Here is an 11,285-nt window from a genome sequence, read left to right on the forward strand (position 1 = left end):
TGCCATTTTTTATTCTTTATTTTAAAGCAGGGTCTCACTGAGTTGCAAAGGGCCTCACTAAGTAGCTGAGGCTGTCCACAAACTGCGATCCTCAGGTCTCAGCCTCCTGAATGCTGGGATTACAAGTTTGCACCACCACACTCGGCTTACTTATGATCTTATCTCTGTGGGTTTGGTTATATAAACTAACCAAGTATTCTTTCAATAATGGAAACAATTCAGCAAGGGCATTAAATGTTCTGGAAACTTGTTTCTGCCAAACTTGAGACTGACTGATAAGAAAGCTAAGATTCACAATAAAAAGGATATGCTAAACAGACCAAAAATATACAACAGAGCTGACAAATACCAGGAGCAGCTACTTGAAGACTGAACTAAGCCAAGAAGGAACCCCCAGATGAATAGAATCTAAAAATGAAGCTGCCTAGCCAAAAGGTACAAACATCCCAAATGTCCACCTATTTAAAAAAGTGAAGCCAAGCCGGGCGTGGTGGCGCACGCTTGTAATCCCCGCGCTTGGGAGGCAGAGACAGGAGGATCGCGCAGGTTCGAAGCCAGCAGCGCGCGCTGGTTTAGGAGACCCTGTTTCCAAATAAAAATGTAAAAATAGGTCTGGGAGTGTAGCCCGGAGGTAGAAGGGCTTCCAGGAACCCCAGTACCACCAAAAAAAAAAAAAAAAAAAAAAGTGAAGCCAAGCTGAGCGTGGTGGTGCACACTGTAATTCCAGTTATCTGGGAGGCTGAGACAGAAGGATTGCAGATTCGAGACCAGCCTCAGCAACTTAGTGAGACCCTATTTCAAAATACCAGCATTTGGGAGGCTGAGACCAGCGGATCACAGTTCATGGACGGCCTCAGCTACTTAGGCCCTCCGCAACTTAGTGAGACCCTGTTTCAAAATAAATAATAAAAAATAGGGCAGAGGGTGTAGCTCGGAAGTTGAATGCCCCTGGGTTCCATCCCAAGACCCACAAAAAATAAAATTAAAAATAAAAAGTGAAGCCAGATGTGGTGATGCACGCTTGAAATCCCACTACTTGCTTTGTAGTCCCAGTACTTGGAAGATTGAGACAGGAAGATTGCAGGTTAGGTTCATAGCCAGCCTCAGCAACTTAACGAGGCCCTCTGCAACTTAATGAGATCCTGTCTCTAAATAAAATAAAATAGGGCTGGGGTGTAGCTCAGAGGTAGAATGCCCATGGGTTCAATCCTCAGTACCACAAAAATAAATAATAAGAATGTAAAAAGTGATATATCTGTACAAGGGGATATTTTACAGTCATAGAAAGGAATGAAGTCTGAGCCAGGTGTGGTGGCACATACCTGTAGTCCCAAATACTTAGGAAGCTGAGGCAGGGGAATGACTTAAGCCCACAAGTTAGAGACCAACATGGGCAACACAGTGAGATCCACTCTGAAAAACTGAAGTGATAATACATGCTTTGATGTTGGGCATGCCTTGAAAATATACCTACATGTAAAAGAAGCCAGACACAAAAGGTCACCACTGTATGATTCCACTGATATGAAATACTCAGAATTGGTAATTCCACAGAAACAAAAAGCATATTGGTGGTTGCCAAGAACAGGGAAGAAGAAGGAATAGGGAGTTATTGCTTAATGGAAAAACGGTTTCATTTGGGGGTGATGTAAAGTTTGGGTGGTAGTTATACAACCACCCAAACTTTGGTATAAATGTAGCAAATGCCACAGAATTGTTTAAAATGGTTAGTTTTATGTTAGGTGAGTTTCACCTCAAAACACATATAAACAAATGGAAAGAAAAAGATTCAGAGAGGTATCAACCAAAAACAAAAGTATAAAAATCTTTAAAAATTATTTTCAGGCTGGGCATGGTGGCTCATGCCTGTAATCCCTGTACTTGGGAGGAGGAAACAGGAGGATTGTAGGTTCAAGGTAATTTAGCAAGACCCTGTTTCAAAATTAAAAAAGGATTAAGAGGTAGAACACTCCTGGGTTGGGAAGAGAACTGACTAATCTTAAGAATCCTATCAATACACATGATGCTATGGGAATTTATTAACCCACACTTCTTTCATTTTACCTGCCAGCTGGAAAGGTTGGTCTAAACATTCACCACAAAGACTAGAATTGTCAGGTATTTTCCTTCCTGACAATTTCATCTCAAATTGGAGTATATAGTTTCAAGTGCCATATTTATGAACCAAAACTTTTTGACATATGCTCTGGTACCAAGAGTATTCCCAGGGACAATGGATCATGCTAAAAAAAATCTAGGATGTCTGGCTATTAAAACTACAGTCATGCCTATAATCCCAGTACTTGGGAGGCTAAGAAAGGAAGATGGTAGGCTCAAAGCCAGCCTCAGCAACTTAGTGATGTCTCAACAACGCAGTGAGACCCCATTTCAAAATTAATACAATAAGCCAGGCGTGATGGCACATGCTTGTAATCCCAGCATTTGGGAGGCTGAGACAGGAGGATTGGGTTCACAGACAGGCTCAGCTACTCAGTGAGGCCCTCTGCAACTCAGTGAGACCCTGTTTCAAGATAAAGAATATTGCCGGGCGTGGTGGCGCACGTTTGTAATCCCCGCGCTTGGGAGGCGGAGACAGGAGGATCGCGCAGGTTCGAAGCCAGCCGCGCTGGCGTAAGAGACCCTGTTTCAAAAATATAAAATAGGACTGGGAGTGTAGCCCTGAGGAAGAAGGGCTTCCAGGAACCCCAGTACCACCAAAAAAAAAAAAAGATAAAGAATAAAAAAATAGAGCTGGGGGGGTGTCGCTCAGAGGTAGAATGCCCCTGGGTTCCAACCCCAGTGCCCCCCCCAAAAAAATTAACACAATAAAATAAAATAAAATAGGACTGAGAGTGTAGTTCAGAGGTAGAATGACCCTGGGTTCAATCCCTAGTTCCACACACAAAAAAACAATAAAAACCTACAGCCTTAAGAAATCTGTTATGCAAGGGATTAAAAGAAGTCAACTCCAGAGATTTTATAAACAGAAATATTTAAAGAAGAACTGAATTTGATTACTTTTATAGACCAGTTCATTTTCAAAACCCCAAGCAGCTGGGCCAGGCTTCAGTGTCGCCTGCGGTCACTGGGATTAGAGGACTCGCACTCCCGGGAGTGATGAGCCTTTTTATGCCTATGGGATTTATCTCGGCTCCTACTTCTACTTCTGTAACCCCGGCCCTCAGAACGCCCACTGTGCCGGCTTGAGTGTGGGTCTGAGCTGCGCCCTCTGTCCCTATCCCTGCACTTTTCTTCTCTTGCCTCCCTCCTGCTTGAGGATTTGTGCTCATGCTTGGGTTTCTCCTTCTTCGGCTCCCTCTCTGGATGCTCGGCTCTTCCACTGTAGAAAGTCCTAGCTTCAGGGGAGCCTGGGTAGTGCTTCCCCCCCTCTCTGGACCCGGCTTTCTGAACCTGCTCTGAGATCTTGCTGCTGTGCTTCCTAGGGGTAGGATCATCCTTTTCCTTTATCATTTTGCTTCTAGGAGATGAAGAGGACGGCTGCTCTTCTTGTATCTCCCGGTTAGTCTTCTCTTTGTCTCTTTTTTTTTTCTTTTTTTCCTTTTTGTCTGGAGGCAAAAGGGAAAACATTTAAAAACAATGTCCCCCAAAAGTGCCTTTCTGCCAAGTATGCTGGCATATGCCCGTAATCCCAGGACTTGGTAAACTGAGACAGAAGGATCTCAGGTTTGAGCAACATAGACTCAGCAACTTAGTGAGATTCTTTCAAAATAAAAATTAAAATAGGGCTGGGATGTAGCTTAGACGCTCCTGGGTTCAGGTTTAATCTCCAGTAAAATACACACACACACAAACACACACACACACACACAAACACACACACACACAGCCTTTTTTCAAGCATCAACTGAGATGTTATAGTTCTGAAGTGCTCACATGCTGATATGGAGAATGTGCTTAAGAAAACCCTCCCTGGAAGCGGAGTGAAGTAGTCACAAGCTATGCCTCCAGGAAAGTACCACCAAGGAGCCAATGCTGATGTCTGCCACCCTTTACATGTCCAGGTGCTGCACTGCAAGGCAACCCATAGCCTCAACTATCTCCTTAAAGACACTACCTCCAAATACAGTTACATTCTGAGGTACTAGGAGTTAAGACCTCAAAGTCATCAATTTGTGGGGAGGCACAATTCTGCCCCTACCACTAGCCTTCTACTGACACCTCTCATTTCCCAATTAAAATGAGGATTCCCCATTAGGTAGGAAGACTGTTTCAAAATAAAAAATAAGCTGGGTGCGGTGGCACATGCCTGTACTTTCACTACTTGGAAGGCTGAAACAGGAGGATTGCAATTTTGAAGACAGCCTCAGCAAGCTGTGAGACTCTCAGCAACTTTTGCTCACTGCTTGTCTCACGAGCAGAAGTCTTACAAGTAGTAAGACTCTTTTTCAAAAAAATAAAAATAAAAATAAAAAGGGGCCTGGGGATGTAGCTTGAAAGCAGAATGCTCCTGGGTTCAATCTCAGTACCACCAAAAATAATGAGCAGTCCCTCACCTCCCCTTTCACACTTATCCAATATCCCCAGATACTAGGAAGAACAGATGCTAAGACAAGAAGCTTCTCTTAGGTCCTAACGTTTCACCTTTTTTCTGCTTTTTTGTGGATTTTTCATCTTCAGAAACCTCAGATGAACTTGGTGGGGGGGTGTTAGCCCCACAGCCCTTCTCCTGGAGCATTTTGGTCACATCATCCACTTCTTCGGAGTCCTTAGGAGCCCGATAATTAGAAACATGGTCCACACGGATAGTTCTTCCTTTGATCTAGTAAGAGAGACAATGCTTCAGCAAAGACAGCCATCATATTGAACTATTTGTACCCAAACTGTGACGAAGCATGGTGTGAACTGCATCCATTACCTTTTTACTAATTCTGTTTCTGGGTAAACCATTAAAGTAAAACTGTTCAACTGGTATATTACAGAACATATATCTAAAATTTTTCTTGTGTGGTACTAAAGATTGAACTCAGGGCACTCTACCTCTGAGCTACACCTCCAGCCCTATTTTATTTTTTATTTTCAAACAGAATCTAAGTTGCCGAGGGCCTTATTAGTTGAGCCTAGCTTTGAACCTGCAGTCCTTCTGTCTCAGTCCCCCCAAACACTGGGATCACAAGCCTGCACAAACATGCCACATGTCATCAAAATTGCCAAGATCCAATGTGCTAGGTCACAGGAGTCTTAAGACAGATATACATGACTATATGCTACATTATGAAGCCATGACAAAGCCTCAAGTCCCCTTGCACAGAACAATATGGAAGAGAAGTGTTTGCTAGTCTTTTTAGTCTCTAGTACACTGGAGATGAGGATGGAAGGGGAGAACGGAAAGGTGAAAAATACGGGCCTGAATGGGGGCTATGACACCCATGCTCCTGAGAAGACAGTTTGTTAACAGATGGGAAAAAGGAACAAGTCCCAGCAGGGCCATGAGCTGACAGAATTATTTCTTAGAATCACTTCCGGACCAGTTTGTCTCCACACCTCCGCAGCTCTCACAACAAACTCACTTGATCATTAATGACCCTGTGCCTATGGGGATCAAGTGACAAATGAAATCTAACTCCTACACACAGAAAAAGGCCAACTAGATCCTAACAGTGATCACACTTACCTTGATCCCATTAAAATTGTCAACAGCCAGAATTGTGCTCCTCTGGTCTTCATAGCAAAGAAAACAGAATCCTTTGGATTTCCCAGTCTTCTTATCTCTCACAAGATTAATGTTAACAACCTCTCCATATCTGTTTATTTTATAAAAGAGACACTGTTGACTTAAAATGCAAAAACACTGAGATTAATGATAAAACAATAGTCAAATAATAGTCTATATAGGTGACACATCTAGAACAAGATTAAAAGGAAATGTTGAAAATAAAGTTGGACAAGAATACAGCAGGGACATCCAACATAAAAACGGGTGGCAGCTGGGCGTGGTGGCGCACGCTTGTAATCCCCGCGCTTGGGAGGCGGAGATAGGAGGATCGCGCAGGTTCGAAGCCAGCCACGCTGTTTGAAGAGACCCTGTTTCCAAAGAAAAATATAAAACAGGTCTGGGAGTGTAGCCCAGAGGTAGAAGGGTTTCCAGGAAACCCAGTACCACAAAAAAAAAAAAGGAAAAACTGGGTGGAAGACAAGGTACACACTTATAATCCCAGTACTTGGGAGGCTGATACAAGAGGATTTCGAGTTCATGGCCAGCCTCAGCAACTTAGCAATACTCTGTTTCAACATAAAAATAAGATAGGGCTGGGGGTGTTATTTGGAGGCAGAAGGCCCCTGGTTCAATCCCCAAGACCACAAAAAAGAAAAAAACTGGGTGGCAAGATAGAAACATTACATGGGACTAAGAGGGTTATAACCCTCTTAGTTATATAAAGTGGATCATGTTGACAGTGGCATATATTCACACAGTACTTGGTGCCCTTCCCCCTTCCACTTCCCCTTTTCCCTCCCTTCCAATATTGAGTGTCCAGGTTAACAATTTTATATTCACATGTATACACAAATTCAAATGTAGCTTTTCCATTAATTCACCTCAGCCTTCTTCCTCCCCTACTGTTTCTTTCTGGCTTTGCTGAGGTTTCTCCTCCATTATCTGGAGTCCCTCTTGTATCCCTAATATTCCTTAGCTTGAGCATATTAGAGAAAACATATGTACCTTCTCTTTCTAATCCATTCATCTGTTATCCAGAATATACAAAGACCTCAAAAAACTACACTAGCAAAAAAAAAAAAAACCAATTAAGAAATGGGCAACTGAATTGAATAGACACTTCACAAAAGAAGAGATACAAATGGCCAAAAGATACATGAAAAAAATGTTCCACATCATTAGCAATCAGGGAGATGTAAATCAAAACTACACTGAGATTCCATCTAACCCCAATCAGAGTGGCAAGCAAAAAGAAATCAAGTAACAACAAATGCTGGTGAGGATGTGGGGAAAAAGGAACTCTTTTACACTGTTGGTGGGAGTACAAACTAGTTCAGCCACTATGGAGATCAGTGTGGAGATTCCTTAGAAAACTGGGAATGGAATCCACCATATGATCTGGCTATACCACTCCTGGGTATCTTTCCAAAGGGATTGAAATCAGAGAACTACAGTAACATATGCATACCCATGTTCATAGCAGCACAATTTACAATGGCCAAAATATGGAACCAACCTAGGTCTCCTCCATCAACAGATGAATGGATTGCGAAATTACTTTATATTTTAAAAGGTCCTAAAATATAACAAAGGTTTATGCATCAATTAAGAAATCAAAATATTTTAAAAACTATCATAAATACAAAAAGAAACAGAAAGTATGGGAGATTTTAACATGCCCTTTTAAGATTATAATAGAGTTGACAGAAAACAAAAATCAAAAGAAAATAAAATATATACACAAACATAAAATAAGAGTAATTCTATTAACAAATATTAATGTCAGACTAGTAGGTATTTTTTAATCCTACAAGGAAATGACTATTCAAGAGTTCACAAAACATATATTAAAACTGACTACAGATTAGGAATCAAAGTACATCTCAATAAACTCCAACTCAGACTCCAATCGCAATTTCTAATTACAATGTTATAAAGCTATAAATAATATTTTAAACAAAAAAATCCTACTAATTAAAACTCTAAACCTACTCTCCCAGCTAACAATTAGATGAAACAAAAAGTGAAACAAAACAAAGAAAAAAATTCAATGGTAAACCATTTAAAGAGCATAACTGAGAATATATACCAAAATATATGAGATGTAACTAAAGCCACACTCAGAAAAACTGTAGTTTCAAAAAATTCTTATTATTTAAAAAGTGAATATAAAAGCAAGCAAGGTATGACTCATGCTTGTAATCCTAGTAGAAAAGAGGATCATATGTTCAAGGCCAGCCTCAGCAACTTAGCAAGATACTCTTTCAAAAATAAAATAGGGAGACTTCCGGGAAGATGGCGACCGAGAAAAGCGGGGCTTAAGAGTCCCGCTAACAACCAATCTCCATTACCACAAAAAAGCGCCTTTCATAGCCAGAAAACACCATCACCAGAAAAACAAAAAAAAACCACCAGGCTCCAGAGAGAAAGCGGACTGAGAACAGAGCTCAGGGCCACAGAGGAGACACACGCGCCCGAGGACGCGGCAGCAGCGCCATACTGCCGGCGGCAGCGGCGAACTCAACGGACGGCTACAGCAAGCCAGGAGAGCCGCTGCGCAACAGCCAGGCGGGATCTTTTGGCGCAGACAGCATTTAAAGCTCCCAGTGGCTGAGCTCAGCACACGCTGCAGGGATTCAGAGTGGAAATCAAAACCAGAGAAGAAAAAATACGCCAGCCTCATGGCCGAGGGCGTGGCAGAGGCGCCATATTGCCACCGGCGGCGGCAGCAGCAGTGAATTCACCGAGTCCAGTACAGCTACATCTGCGTACTCAATAACAGTGAGTCAAATTGCGGGCCACAGAGGAGAAATCGCAGTATTGGGCCTCCTGGGACTTGACCCAGTGAGGGAGTGGTGGTGGCAGAGATATCACACCATAGGAGAGCGTGCAATCTGGCACCCCCCATAGTTTAAAGCAGCCTCTATCGACTCCCTGGGTCGGAGACTCTGTGATACAACCCAGTAAAGGAGTAGTGGGGTCTGAGATAATACAGACTCGAGATCCAGAGCACCTTAAGTGAAGCCATAGTGACCCAAGGGAAGAACCCAGAGAAGGCACAAACCTCCGAAATCATGGGAAAGAGGAATAACACTGGAGCAATGAATGTGCACAACTCCACAACATCAGAACCTGATAAAACAGAAAATCAGAGATTTCTAGAAGATCAAATCAGGAAAATAACTGTAGAAATAATAGAGGTGCTTCGAAAAGAACTCAGAGAGAGCCAAAAAGAGATAAAGGATGCAATTAATGAAGTCAAGGCCTCAATTCAAAGCACAAACAACCGATTAGACCACATGGAGAACAGAATCTCGCTCTTAGAAGATGAGCAATCCAAAAATGAATGCATAGTTTCTAATCTAGAAAAAAATATCCAACAGCAGGAATCTGACATTGAAGAAATATGGGCCCATCTTAAGAGAGCTAACCTAAGAATAATTGGAATAGAGGAGGGAAAAGAAAGTGATACCAAAGGGATCAACAATCTCTTCAAGGAAGTAATAGCAGAAAATTTTCCAAATATAGAACAAGAGGTTGATACACAGATCCAGGAAACTTATAGAACTCCCTTTATACAGGATCGAAGAAGAGGATCCCCACGCCATATAATTGTCAAAATGACCAATGTGGAAGCCAAGCAGAGAATCTTAAAGGCAACAAAAACAAAGGGCCAAGTGACATTCAGAGGCAAACCAATTAGAATCACTCCAGACTTCCCAAACCAAGTCATGAGAGCCAGAAGGGCTTGGAGTAAGATGAATTCCAAACTCTGAAAGAAAACAACTTTCAGCCAAAAATTTCCTACCCAGCAAAACTTTCTATCAAATTAGATGGAGAAATAAGAAGCTTCCATGACAAACAGAAACTGAAGGAATTTATGTCTTCAAAACCAGCGCTAGAGAAAATACTCAAAAAGATTAACTACAAAGAAGAAATAGGTAACACTCACCAGAACCAGAGAAACAAGAGTTTCCATCCAACAGACAACTAAGATTGGTTATCTGTGGAGATTCATTATTTATGTTAGTCTTTTACCTATCTCTAAGTTGTATTGTTTGCCTTTATTGTTGTTAATTTTTAGGATTTCTAGTTGGAATATTAATATACCTTCAGATATAGCATTTGGAAATATTTTATCCAATTCTATTAGTAACTTTTAACTCTGTTTACATTGTCTTTGGATATACAATATTTTCTTTTATTTTTTAGGGAGTTTGTATATTCTTCTGTTGCCTGTGCCATTGAAATCATATCCAAGAAATCACTGCCAATTTCAATGTTGTGAGGTTTTATGACCCAGATTTTCTTCTGAAAGTTTATAGTCTTAAGATTTATATTTAGGTCTTTTATCTATTTTGAGTTAATACTTGTATATGGGATTAGGTAAAGGTCCAATTTTATTCTTTTCCATGTAATTATTATTTTTCAACAATATTTAGTTAAAATATTATTATTTCTACCACCAAATGTTCGTGGAAACCTTGTCAAAAATAACTTGACAATATAGGGAAGAATTTAGCTCTAGGCTTGTATTTAACTCCAATGGTTTATATATCTGCCTTTAGAACAGTACTACACTGTTTCAATTATTGTAGCTTTATATGGTTTGAAATCAGAAAATATATATCTGCTAGCTTTGTTCTTTTTCAAGATCGTTTTGGGTATCTAGAATCCATATTCCATATTAGGATAGATTTTTTTCTGAAAAATAAATATATAAATATATGATAGTTTCACCTAAAAAAAACAGAAAAAAATATGCTCTTGTAAGAAAGAAAGCAAAAAGAAATATTGAAATGCTATCTTTAAATCATCAAACACTTGGTATCAGACAAATGAAACTGTTATGTGAGATTATCATTTTTAATTTTGGATAAATTGCTATAATACTAGATGTCAACCACTAAGCCAAGCATGGGAAGGAGGGATGGGGAGAGAATGGGGTGGGTATCGGGTGGGGGCTGACTGGGCGATGTGTGCATGTATGTCTACAAAAGTTTGTATCCCACTATGATGTATGAATACAGTGCACCAATAAAATAAAATTAAAAAAATAAATAAATAAATAAATAAATAAATAAATAAATAAATAAAATAGGGCTGTATGTGTGGCTCAAAGGTAAAATGCCACTGTGTTCAATCCTGAGAACCTCCCCGCCCTCTACACACACACACACACACAAGCCAGGACTGATGATTGATGATGCACACCTGTAATCCTGGTACTTGAGAGGCTGAGACAGGAGTATCACAGGTTTGCAACCAGCCTCGGCAACTTAGTGAGGCCCTCTGCAACTTAGTGAAACCTGGTTTCAAAATAAAAATAAAAAAGCTGGGTGTTGTGGTGCACACTTGTAATCATAGTACTTGGGAGGCTGAGACAAGAGGATCCAGGTTTGCAGCCAGCCTCTGCTACTTAGTGAAGCCCTCCTCAACTCAGTGAGACCCTGTTTCAAAATACAGAATAAAAGCTGGGCGTGGTGGCGCACGCTTGTAATCCCCCGCTTGGGAGGCAGAGACAGGAGGATCGCGCAGTTCGAAGCCAGTCGCGCGCTGGCTTAAGAGACCCTGTTTCCAAATAGAAATGTAAAAATAGGTCTGGGAGTAT

The 11,285-nt window shown here is 41.0% G+C and overlaps 1 protein-coding gene across 1 annotated transcript in view; it reads right to left on the reverse strand.

Annotated features, from left to right (window-relative positions):
- Window positions 1-3,066: 3,066 nt before the first annotated feature.
- The window catches only part of RBMX2 (RNA binding motif protein X-linked 2), a gene marked incomplete at both ends in the record, with an annotated part of 15,179 nt that continues 6,960 nt past the window's right edge, over window positions 3,067-11,285 (reverse strand). Inside the window, 3 exons of the mRNA XM_080718942.1 lie at window positions 3,067-3,566; window positions 4,603-4,780; window positions 5,633-5,762. Coding sequence (XP_080575068.1) covers window positions 3,067-3,566; window positions 4,603-4,780; window positions 5,633-5,762 — 808 coding nt within the window. The remainder of the gene's footprint in view (window positions 3,567-4,602; window positions 4,781-5,632; window positions 5,763-11,285) is intronic.

The sequence above is a fragment of the Muscardinus avellanarius genome (assembly GCF_963383645.1).
Source record: "Muscardinus avellanarius genome assembly, chromosome: X".
Lineage (NCBI taxonomy): Eukaryota > Metazoa > Chordata > Mammalia > Rodentia > Gliridae > Muscardinus > Muscardinus avellanarius.